Source organism: Bos indicus, chromosome 13 (genome assembly GCF_029378745.1).
Source record: "Bos indicus isolate NIAB-ARS_2022 breed Sahiwal x Tharparkar chromosome 13, NIAB-ARS_B.indTharparkar_mat_pri_1.0, whole genome shotgun sequence".
Taxonomy (NCBI): Eukaryota; Metazoa; Chordata; class Mammalia; order Artiodactyla; family Bovidae; genus Bos; species Bos indicus.
The window spans coordinates 32,182,545-32,195,274 of NC_091772.1; the positions used below are offsets into that span (position 1 = coordinate 32,182,545).

General features: G+C 36.7%; 1 protein-coding gene and 1 non-coding gene across 3 annotated transcripts in view; both read left to right on the top strand.

Annotated features, from left to right (window-relative positions):
* Window positions 1-12,730, top strand: part of STAM (signal transducing adaptor molecule) — a 63,360-nt gene that overhangs the window by 28,691 nt on the left and 21,939 nt on the right. For both annotated transcript variants that reach the window (XM_019973117.2, XM_019973118.2), the window contains 5 exons: window positions 2,111-2,186; window positions 2,268-2,363; window positions 3,860-4,006; window positions 8,230-8,320; window positions 10,137-10,329. In XM_019973117.2, coding sequence (XP_019828676.1) covers window positions 2,111-2,186; window positions 2,268-2,363; window positions 3,860-4,006; window positions 8,230-8,320; window positions 10,137-10,329 — 603 coding nt within the window. The remainder of the gene's footprint in view (window positions 1-2,110; window positions 2,187-2,267; window positions 2,364-3,859; window positions 4,007-8,229; window positions 8,321-10,136; window positions 10,330-12,730) is intronic.
* On the top strand, window positions 10,694-10,779 carry LOC139186720 (small nucleolar RNA SNORD62). The gene has a single exon (XR_011570388.1). It is a non-coding gene; the product is annotated as a small nucleolar RNA SNORD62 (small nucleolar RNA).

Below are 12,730 nucleotides of genomic sequence, written 5' to 3' on the forward strand. Positions count from 1 at the left end.
TTTAGTTATTCAAAATACTAATTAATTGTATAACAATGAAAAGTAGTGTTTGTCCCATTTGGCTCAGTGACTTTTTCTTGAGCATCGGCCATGTTGAAGGCATAGAACCTAAATGACGAGAGTGGTGTAGGGGGAGAGGATAGACAGGGACCCCCTCCTAAAGCTGTCTTTTCTCTGAAGCCTACAGTGCAGTGTGTTGAGGTGGATTGGAATAATGTTGTGAATAAAGAAACTGATGCTTTAGTTCATCAGAGCTTACACATACCGAGGCAGCCCTGTCCATTTGTGAAAGGCCTGTTTTCTTATCTGGCCTAGGATTTAAGGAAAAGACATCAGAAGCCACAATTTGATGCAAGTACTGCCTTTGTTTCTCACTCTCGTATGAGCTACATGTCCGAGATCTATGCATAAAAAGACAATGTTTGGATGAATATATTTTTGGCTCAGGTGACCACGCATCCAGTTTGCCTTGGGTGGTTTCACTCTGTGCATACATTATGCCTGGTTAGCACCGCCTTTCACTCTCAGAGGGGCACGTGTATACGTGATAAATTGTACAGATGCTGTGTTTGTAGTCCACGTTCATTTATTGTCAAGAAGATAATAACCAGAGGATGCCTACTTTAAATTCAGTTATAACTTTATTTTCTTTTTTATGGTTTTTCATAGGATGTTTTTTAATGGGAGGATAATTGTTTTACAGTGTTGTGTTTCTGCTGTATTCAAAAGCGTGAATCAGCTATAAGTATACATATAAAATCGCTTATAACTCTTATGCCTTTTTGAAAACAATATTTTAGCCATAATTTTTTGTTGCATAGTAAGATTTAATAATGGTATGTGTATACAAATACTTCAGTTTCACTTCTGTATTTTACTTATAATCTTGTGGAAATACTGAAAAGATGACTTAAAAAAACACGGAACAGAATGAGGTAGTTAATACTAGAGTTTTGTGGGTCACTTCCGTTGTTTAATAGCACCAATTTTATGTACAACTCTGAATGGATTTTTTTTAGCTTAATGTATCTAAAAAGATATTGCTTTGTTAGCATATATGAAGTGTTTATCAGGATTCAAGCATTCTAGTCCACTTTCCTGTTTTGCATTATCCTTTTTATGGTTGCCGTAGCAAACTTTACTTTGGTGTCAGACATGTCTTTGCTTTGGTTTTTAAAATTGGCTGTGGCAAAATGTTTCAGCAGTATAGAAATGAGTGAAATACAAAGTACAAGATCCATTTCAAAGTGCCTTTCTCCATCTTCCTTCCACAAGTCCCTGCAGTTTAGATTCTTTTTTTTTTTTAATGTGATTTATGAACAATACATGAGAAATTTCATTTAAACCTTGGTGGCAAAGCAAGTATTGGGAATTATTTTCTAAAAAGTTTTACTCATAGTGCTAAATCACTTTTGGATCATTATTTTTTAATGATTTCAATTTTAGTATTCAGATAATCCTTTTTATATTTGGCCCCTGCCATGCTTTGAAGTGATAATTTTGTGTTTGTCAACATGCTTTTCAAAAGTGCAAAAATTAGCCTGCTAAAATCCTAATGTCCCCTCAACTCAGTGAGATCACCGCTGTCTTCCTGGGATCACCTTCTCTGCACTGAGATCCAGAAACTGCCTATAGACAGAAAGCCTGTTGCAGTATCTGCAGTGCCGCTGTGTAGAAAGTTGAAGCAAATGTCTGGTTTATCTATTTTGTATTCTTTCTTACAGATCATCATTCCGTGCTACCTGTGGCCTGACGTCTCAAGTGTATTTTAAATATATTTTTCCAGTTTTCTGATTATTTACAACAGGAGTTCCACTTATTCTATCATGACTAGAAGTAAAACTCTTGATCTGTCATTTTATTTTCAAAACCTTCCAACCAGAATTAGCCCCAAATGCCTAGTCTATGATTGCTAAGGATAGAGCCTGTTAATTTTGTTGAAAAATTTGAAGGAACTTTTTAGTGTACAGTTTTTCAATTGTGTCATTAATAAAAATTAAAATTCTCTACCAGGTTCTCCCATTTTATATCACAACTTATTGCCTCTTATAGTTAAGGTGGGAGGGGGAAGCGGAATATACAACTAATTGTTACACTTTTCGTTTTTTAGACCTAAAGATTGTCTTCGGTCTATTATGAGGAGGGTAAACCATAAAGATCCTCATGTGGCTATGCAGGCTCTCACTGTGAGTGATTTCGTTTTAAGATCTACAGCAAAATTGTCTGCCAAAATCAAGCCCTTTTAACTTCCGATTTTATCCTTTTAGCTTCTAGGAGCATGTGTATCAAACTGTGGCAAAATTTTTCACTTAGAAGTATGTTCGAGAGATTTTGCTAGTGAAGTAAGCAACGTATTAAACAAGGTAAAGAACATTATTTCCAGAAATGAATTAAGACTGTCTTCTTTCTTCATGTATTTTACATGTATTTTATTGTTCAATTCTTCACATTTTTAAATCACAAAGGACTAGTCTGTGTTTTTTTGTTTTTGTTTTTTTAGCTCTTTCTAGGCTATGTCTATCCCATGTATATCCATGTTAGGTTTGCTGAGGAGACTACGTATTTATATAACTTGGAGCATTGGTTTTGGTGAAGCCAAATTAGGATACATTTAACCTTTTTTCTTCATCAGTCCTTTTTTCTGATGAAAAATATGTGCATTTTTCTATCTGATTAAAAGGTACCAGTTTATTTTGGGCACAGTTCTTACTGTGCTTTTTTAGTCACAGAGGTCATCTGCTTAACAAAATGTAAGGCATTCAAATCCAGCAGTTGAAGGAATTTTTAAAATTTAATTACTAAGTAATATCTAAGTTTTCCCAGTAAAAATTCATGCATTCTAAAGGTAGTTATCTCTGGCCTTTCTTGGTGGTGGGTGGAGTAATTATTAAGAAAAATTATTTTTAATGTTAAAAGGGGAAATGCTTCATGTTTTTTTGGGAAAAAAGAGCATTTCCAAATTTTAGTAGGAAACAGTAAAGAAGTGAGATAATTTAAAATGCTGGACTTCTTTTAATACACTATGGTATGTGATAATTTTTTCCTGTGCTACTTTATTCAGTTATTTAGCTATATTGTATTTAAGGTTTTTTGTTTTTTTTTTTTTTTTTTTACTAATTCTTTACCATTCTTTTGATGTCTTGAATGTCCATTCAAAATGTACAGCTATTTATGAAGAGATTCTAATATAATATTTTCTTTAATTGAAGATGTGTACTCAGTACTTAGTAATATAAACAACTACATTGAAAGGCAAGCAGTTGCATACAGGAGAAAGAACTTCACTTTATTTTACATATATTTTATAGTGAACTTACTGGTTTTATACTTAAGAGGGAGATGCTGTTTTGAAGAAATGAAGTTTCCCGGAATATGGACAGTACTGGGCCTCAAGATAATTAAGTAATTGGAGGAAAACACAGTCATGCATATAAAAAATCAGGAATTAGAAATAAAAGAACTGTATTATTTATTCTCTTTTCCAACTTATTTTTTTATTGGTCTGAAAAAAAGAAAATAGATTTTCCTGTCTTCTTCATATGCAGTAAAATATGAGTGAGTAAAATACTCTGACATACTCTTAGTCTTAAAATACTCTGAAAAGTCATATCTTTCAGGCCTCCAAAATAAGTAACTGTATATCTAATGTTTTGATTTGATGTGGCGTATGTGATGGTATCATCTATTTTTTTTCCATAATATGAAAATAAAAGTAGCTTATTTCTAGTAACCATCTGTGTTTTCTTATGTGTCACCTATAGCTAGGGATACTTTATGATTTAAAGAGAGATCTGAAATACTGTATTAAATCATTAACCAGAAAGTGCTTTTTTGTTAAATTTTTTTCTCTATTTTTCAGGGTCATCCTAAAGTATGTGAAAAATTGAAGGCTCTTATGGTTGAATGGACGGATGAATTCAAGAATGATCCACAGCTCAGTCTGATATCAGCAATGATTAAGAACCTGAAAGAACAGGGTGTTACATTTCCCGCTATTGGCTCTCAGGTATTTTATAGACATGTGTGTACGCTGCAGTTTGTTTCTAAAGTTAACCATGTTTATTTGAATTTTTCTTTTTTTCTTACAAACCCAGGTAGTTGTTAATACTCCAGAGGAATTTTATTAATAATAGTAATCTTGCATATAAAGGTGCCCAAAAGAATATATAGTGGATTGCTAATGTTTTCCAACTTCCATTTCCCCAATGTTTCTTCTTTTTAAATGAATTAACTGTTTTGTTTTTTAAGTTTTTCTTTTAATATAATTTTAATGATACAGAGCAAATTGCTTTATTAGTTAGTACTGACATTCTTGTTAAATGCTCTTCATGCTGTAATTTTATCTACAAAGAATGACAGCTCTGAAATAAAGTTTCCTTAAAATTTAAGGATGTGTTTAGAGGTTATTTGGACTATGAAATTTATGAACACCTGTATTAAATGGGAGGGAGATATAAAGGGCTCATTAGGAGGGGAAACACATAAAACATCTTTCCCATTAATAAGAACTGACCAGCACAGAAGTCTTCTTTCTTCTTCCTAATAAATATAATTGACTGAAAGGCTTAATTTGCCTTAAAAAAATTATTTATGTAATGGGCTCAATCTCTAACTTATGTCATATAGGAAAAAAAAAATGAAAGGGGACGTTTTTTATTATTTTTCTTTTCTGCGTAACCATTATTTAGGATGTCCACCTGACTAAGCAGGCTTAAAATGTCTGGTAACTTACTGTATTGTCTTTCCCCACTATACTGCTTGGGGTGGAATGTAATGAATGATGTAATAACATGAGTGGAAAACGCTTAGTTGTGAAGGGCTTGCATTCAGGGTTTTGGCCGTTTCAAGGGAATTATGAAGTGATTCATGTAGACTTTCTTCGTAAGGCACTTCTGATTTATCTAAGTCCTCTTGAGATGTGAAGATCCAGAAATACATTTTGGAAATGAAAGAAGAAAAGGATATTTTTCTTCTTACTTAAAAAATTAGCATATGACTAATTTTACAGTGATAAATTATGTCTTGAGAAGTAGTCATTCATAATTGATAGCTCGTTTTTACAACTCAGTATAATTTCTAAATCTCTGTAGTTAAGGAATAATTTTATGCAGAATAATCCAAGATACGGTATAATAACATGACAACAGAAGCAGCGTTTAATTATCAAAGACTGTACTCACTATGGAGAATGGAAGAGTGTAGCTACTTAGTGGAGTGTCAGTTTCTGTACCCTGAGAACCTGTTCTAGAGCTTATGCTCACAGTGTAGTTCGTGGACCATCAGTCGTCATCATCAGCTGGAAGCTTGTTAGGACTGTCATCTCACTCATGTGTGGAAACATACCACACCAAGCAGTGGATTCATCAGCTCCGTGTAAACAAGATCTCCAATGATTCTGTGCACATTAAAGTGTGAGCAGCACTGCTCTTAAGGACAACTTTTAGTGCAAGTGAAAACTGCATTCCTGTAAGAGAAGGAAGGAGAGTTAATCTGGTTGATCCATAGCTTTGCTGGGTTAACCTCGAGTCTCAAGTAGTTGTGGGAGCCACTTTAGTGATCCTCTAATCTAATCCCCTCATTTTACAGATGAGGGTACTGAGCCCCAGAATGGTTAAGTGACTTGCCCAGGGCCACAGCTAGTGGTTGACAGAGCTGGAACAGGCCTTCCAACTCTCAGTCCAGTGTTCTTTCCACTACACGATCCTGCCTTCCGTTTGCTATTGAGGTTAGTAGATATGTGTCTGTCCGGACTAGGATTTGAAGGATAAAAAGTGGAGTGAACACTGGGAAGAGTGCTTACGTACTGATGGGTGTAGACATGGGATTCCTGTCTTGTTCAGAAGATTCAAGATGTAGATTAGCAGTAGGAAAGAGTGACTTTTTTTCATGTAGATGTTATGAAGTATGTGAAAGCTCATTCTGTTATAGCTGCTGTGTTTCACCCACAGGAAATATGTAAAATGCGTATAAACTATGATGAGGTAGAATGGTGTTTTATTTTATTTTTTTTTAATAGTAGCTTCTGAAGAGCTTGTTTGTCATTGAAAATCCTGTTTGTAAAGAGCTCCTTGTTTAATTAAAAAAAAAAATCTGTCATCTGGAATCAACTGCAGAAGTCCCTACAAATTTTATAGCCACTTAGTCGCTTATGCTTACAACATTTTAGTCAGACTAGATATTTGTTAGCATATTTAACAAAAGCCTCTGGAAACATGAGGACTTTTTTTTTTAAGTATGGTTTGTCATCCAGGTACAGAAGAAAATAATGTAAAAATATTAAGAAAAGTCATCCTGAGTCACCTGACTCTTGCTGCTGTGGTTCTCTCATAGCACTGACTTTTGACCTCAAGGGAGCAGTGATGCTGGCTCTGCTGCTGCGTTTGACTGGTTAATAAGACAAGTAGCATTGCTATACTTGGAACCTGATGATAGAAAGGAACTTTGAAAAGAGAGCAGTTCAGGAATGTAGAGCTTAATATAGCTCAGTTCTGCGCTTCCTTCTTGACCAGTAGAGATCCCTTCACAGACCATAAAAGATCTATATGTTTAGTTTGTGAAATTCACTAAATTGTGAAACAAAAAGCATATATTATGAAAAAGGTTCTCTGATGAAGCATACCTTCAGTGTTAAGAGGTGTGTGATAATAAAACATTTTTATCCAGGGAAGGTTACAGCTAGAGGTGGGTCAGATTGAAAATACTTAATGTTCTATTCAGTGAGTCCAAAAGCTCTTTTCTTATCAGCTTTTCTAAAAATAAATGCCTCGTGCATTTGTGTGACATTATAAAATTTATTATGTGAAGACTGTATTTACTATAATGTTGAATATTTTGCCTTTCATTTAGTCAACAATCATTGCTTATAATATTTAGGGCCATATGCCCTCAAGGAGTTTCCCTGGTAGCTCAGTTGGTAAAGGATCTGCTTACAATGCAGGAGACCCAGGTTTGATACCTGGGTGGAGAAGATCCCCTGGAGAAGGAAATGGCAAGCCACTCCAGTATTCTTGCCTGGAAAATCCAATGGACAGAGGAGCCTGGTGGGCTACAGCCCATGGGGTCACAAAGAGTTGAACACAACTTGGCAACTAAACTGCCACAACAGCCCTCAAGGAACACACATCCTGATTATGGAGATAGACATGTAAGCAGCCTCATTCTGTAGAGGAGGAACTTGAGACACAAGGAGGCTTATGGGCTCCAGGTTCGTGCATTAGAAGGTGGTACATCTGGGACATACACTGCGTTGGCCTGACTCCACAGCCTGCCTTCTTATCTACCCATGTCCTAGGACCTTGTTGAAAATCAGAGGAACGCAAAGGAGGAGATGCTTACTTAGAGGGTTTAGGAATGTTTCACTGATAAAGTGATATTTTAGCTGTTCCCTGACTTTTGGGTTGAAACTTAGTAGGAAAAAATGTGGATGGAGTAAAAGGAGCTAGAGGGGAAGACGTTATGAGTAGAATCAAGTGTGTGTCAGAGGCGTCAAAGTGTATGTGTGTGTACGTTCGTGCCAGCAGTTCTGGTAAATGATGGAATGGTTGAAAAAGGAGGCTGGAGTCTAATTCTCCTTGATGGCCACCAAAAAGTAAGCAGTCATTCAGGCTTTGGAAGCTTTGTGATTCTATAAGCATGAATCAATGTGTATGTTTGTTTACTTGTCCAGTACTTTATTTACAAAATATGTTTAAGATGGACAGTAATATATTGTCAACATTGACTACTAGTATTTTAGTTTAGAAGATAGTATAATCTTATGAACATTTATATTATTATATAGAAATTTGGATTCCTGACTTCTGAGCTGGAAGGAAACAACAAAATATAACTCTTGTCTAGATGTTTTAAAAACTACTTGTTTTAAAAGTAGTCATCTCCTTTCCCCTCGCACCCCGTTTTCTAGTTATAAAAATTTCCAGAAATGTTGAGATCTCCTCTAGCCTGTGTTTGCTGGTTTACATACTGGCTGCCTTTAGTGTCCCCTTTTCAGTCACATCTGGCAAAGTGTGGTTGTTCTGACATCCCTAAGAAATGAATGCTCAGTCTGTTTTCTCCAGTCCTGCCTCAGCTCTGTCTCCTTTCAAAGTGGAGACTTCTCCCCCTTGGATTTCTTTCTTGTTCAGAAGTCTGGTGGATTAATTCAAGGAGGGGTCTTGTGAGTTCTTAGATTAATGGGAGTAGGAAAATTTGAGAACAGCTTTCAAATATCATTTTTTTTTTCTGTGTTAGGCTGCAGAACAAGCGAAAGCAAGCCCAGCTCTGGTAGCCAAGGATCCTGGTACTGCGGCTAACAAAAAAGAAGAGGAAGATTTAGCGAAAGGTACATTTTTTAAGTCCCTGACCCTGGGAAGATGATAGGTCTCTTACTTGATATTTTTTCCCCTAAGATGTTTAAAAATAAAGGAAATAGTTCACAGCCAAAGCTGAAATCTGCTTTGTTCTCCTCTGTTCCTCTCTTCAGTATCACTTTTTTCCTCTCCTCTTCCAAGGCAGCTACTGTCGTGTATGTCTGTTCAGTCTTGTTTCTATAATATTTTTACTATATCTGTGTATCCATAAATAATACCAAATACTTGTTTGTTTCCAGCAAATTCTTTTTTCATAAATACTGCACTCTAGGTACCATCTGCAACTTGTTTTTTTCATGCAATGTTTGAGATCTATTCATAATAAGGTATTTATGTCAAGTTCATTTGTTTTAACTGCTGTATAATATTCCAGTATTGGCACCTGCTTTAGGTTCTAATAAGCACCTGCTTTAGTCTATCTTCCTTCCTACTGATGGACATCTGGATTTTCTGATTTCTTTTACTATAACGTGTTTGCAGCATTGAATACCCTTTTTCATGTTCTTCAGTGTGTGTGTGTGCATGTGAAAGATCGTTTTGTGGTATTGTTGCCTTATGGAGTAGGTACATCTTCAACTTTACTACTAGTTGTGGCTTTCCCATTTGCAGTGTATGAAAGCTCTTATTATTCACTTATTATTTGTAGTCTCATGATGACATTTGGTATCAGAGTAATTTTTGTGAATCTGATGGGTTTGAAATGATACCTAATTTTTATTTTCTTGATTACTAGTGAGGTTCAGTCCTTTTTTGTGTGTTTATTAGCTGCTTTAATTGTCTCTTTTTCTATATTTTTTTCCTAGGTAATGGTGTATATATAGTTTTTATTTTGGATATCAACCTTTGCTTGTTATATCTGTTGTGGATGTCTACTCTTGGGTTTTGGCTTATAGTTTAACTTTGATAATGGCATGTTGTATTAAACAAGTTTTAAATTTTGATGTAGTCAAAATTTTTGCTTTTCTTTTACAATTTTTTTAATGTCTTAAGGTATTTTCCTCTCTCCCAGGCTCCTGATTTCCTATTTTTTCTTATGTTAATTTTAAAGTTTTATTTTCTCATCTAATCTTTTATTCATTTGGAACAGAGGTGGCAGGGAAGAAGGGATTATGTATTGAATTGAAAATGGTGTAGTCAATTCATTAAGATTACATTACAAAGCCTGAGTGGTGATGGCCTGCACTGGGGAGGAGATAGAGCAGACACATTTAAGATTTATTTGGGGTGTTAGGTGAGACTTCACTGCATTTGTTTCCAAATTCCAGTTCTTAGATTGCTTACCTGAGAATGACCTTTGGAACAATAAAACACAGGCTCTCAAATGCTATCTTTGAGACTTCTGTTTAATGAGCCCCTAGTGAAGGACTCCAGCTTGGGACTTCTGACTTCCAAAGTGATTTTGATTATTATTTGGTAAACTTAAGCTATTAGAAATAAACTGAGAAGATGAAAGAAAATATAAAATATCTGTAGATAAATTTAAAAAACAGATTTGAGTTTATATCACTTTATTACCCAGAGTATTTTAAATTGTACCTGTTCAGTAAAAAAAGCCATCATGCTCTTCAGCTGTTTTGTTAGCTTATTTATTTTTTAAGCTGTGAATGAATGAATACAATCAGTGTCATTATTTTTGTTCACTATTATTATATCAGGATATGTGCTAGCTTCCCACTACATTATTGAAAGAATACTTTTTACCCTCAGATACTTTTTTGTACTTCTTAGGATTGTTGGGTATATTAACATTTTGGGTCTTTTTTTTTTTTTAAACTCATTATTTTCCAGCCATTGAGTTGTCCCTGAAGGAACAAAGGCAGCAGTCAACCACCCTTTCCACTTTGTATCCAAGCACATCCAACCTCTTAACTAACCATCAACATGAAGGCCGGAAAGTTCGTGCTATATACGACTTTGAAGCTGCTGAAGATAATGAACTGACTTTTAAAGCTGGAGAAATTATTACAGTTCTTGATGACAGGTGATGGTTACTACTAAGCTGAATACTCACTTGAAGATACATAATATATTCTGTGTTTCATTTATTCCTGCTGACTGCCTTATCAAACATAATAAAATCAAATATTGACTCAGGTATTTTCTCTGTAGGACAGACAGTCGGTTGCTTTGTTTGTGTCATACTGTTGAGATTTGTATTTTATAGTTTAATTTTTTTTCTCATCTATCACTTTAAATGCTTTCTATTTGTTTTGGAGGCCTAGTTTACTCTGTTCATTTTTGGTTCTATCTAATACTATACACTGTTAAATTAGTAAAAAAAAGTTAAGATTTTAGAAAATACACTAAACATATATGCATTTATGGAATTTATAAGAAATATATAGTCTCAGTGATGCGATTCCAATAGATCCTTCTGACCCTCCACTGTGGACTCAATAGCAGGGAGATGAAGAGGAACGTGACCGAGAGACCACACGTGGTGACCCCCAGACCCTGCTCCTGAGGGTCTCCTGACCCACCTCCCTGCTCTCTCACACCTCGTTCCAGCCTTTAGGAGCATTCCCTTGGGCCTGGTGGTCCCTGACTCGTCCTGTCATAACAGGCTTCAGAAGGATCCAAAGATGCTGGGAACCCTAAGCCCCAGACCCTGGTTGTTTTCCAGACCCTTTGGAGGCAAAGCATAAAGGACTCCTGCCTTTTTGTGCCACAAAAGGGGACACAAAGATACCCTTGCTCTCCAGCTCTCCTCTCTGGGGGATTCGCTGGGTCACTACTTAGGAGGAGGTCTCTGGGCCTCGCTGACCTTTCTTTCCCTCCCATTGACCCCCGCAGCCAGCCTGTGGTTCTTTTCTCCTGCTGGTCTGTCAAGAATCTGTCCTGCTGGGGGAGGGCCTTGGTTCCTCGTCTGGAATGAGAGACCCTGGAGTGCAACTCAGGCTTGCTCTCGGACGTGCGTGCCATCCTCCTGACTATGCCCCTTGTCCAGAAAAAAAAAAAAAAAGAAGAAATATATAATATTGAAGTAATTTATATCATCAGGGAGATGATACAGTGTATCTCTTTTTTACTACAGTTTTATGTTTACTTGAAAATGACTGCTGGTGATTGTTACTCATAATGAAGTGCTAAAATTTTTTGCAAGTGGTTTTTGAAGGTCAATTCAAATAGATCTAAGATTATTCCTGTAGTATCTATCACACTTGTGTACTAGTATGTTTTCTTGAGTGAAAGAAAATGAAGTAGTTTGAGCTGGTTATTTGGAAGTTGCCCGAAACCTTAATCATTCATTCATTCAAAAAATCTTTCTTGAGTGCTGGCTAGCTTTGAGAAGGCAATGGCACCCCACTCCAGTACTCTTGCCTGGAAAATCCATGGACAGAGGAGCCTGGTAGGCTGCAGTCTATGGGGTCGCTAAGAGTCGGACACGACTAAGCGACTTCACTTTCACTTTTTACTTTCATGCATTGGAGAAAGAAATGGCAACCCACTCCAGTATTCTTGCCTGGAGAATCCCAGGGACGACGGAGCCTGGTGGGCTGCCGTCTATGGGGTCGCACAGAGTCGGACATGACTGAAGCGACTTAGCAGCAGCAGCAGCAGCTTTCCTTATCTTAGGCACTGGGGATCCAGTGGTGAGTGTGGGGATGCACTGGGGATTGTGTTCCTTGTGAACATTTTGTGCTCCTCGTGATGTTACTATCATGTGTGTTCTCTTGTGGATGGACTATATGCTCATGTGTGCTACAGAGAACACTGATTTAGGAATGGAGGTCTGGATTCAGAGTCTACCATCTATCCTGTTAAAATTGTTAGACTGGAGCCTATTAACCACCTGAAGTTGACAGTTTTTTAAAAAAATATTAATTTTTTATTTGTGGCTGTGCTGGGTCTTTGTTGCTGCGCATGGGCTTTCTCTAGTTGCAGCGAGCAGGGTCTGGCTACTGTAGCGCGGGGTGTGGGCTTTTCATTGTGGTGGCTTTTCTTGTGGAGCGTGGGCTCTAGAGCTCTAGTGCAGCATGTGGATTTAGTTGCCCTGCTGCATGTGGGATCTTCCCGGACCAGGGATTGAAACCGTGTCCCCTGCATTGGCAGGGAGATTCTTAACCACTGGACCAGCAGAGAAGTCCTGAAGTTGACAGTTAAGTCTGGGGATCTGTCTTTTGCGGGGGAGAGAGTTCAGAGCCTTATATTAGATCCTCAGAGCATTTACTAGCCTTCCAAAATATGAAAAAGAACTGTGTTTAGAGTCTCATGTCTTCTCTGAGACCTCATCTCGTATTTGTAATAATGCTACATTCATTTCCTCCTTCGTTGGATTCTTGTGGGCTTCACATCTGGTAATGATATAAGTTAAACACCATAAAAGGTAAAGATAAATAAAAATAAGAATTCTTTGTTATAGTAAAGTGTTCTTTTTTTTT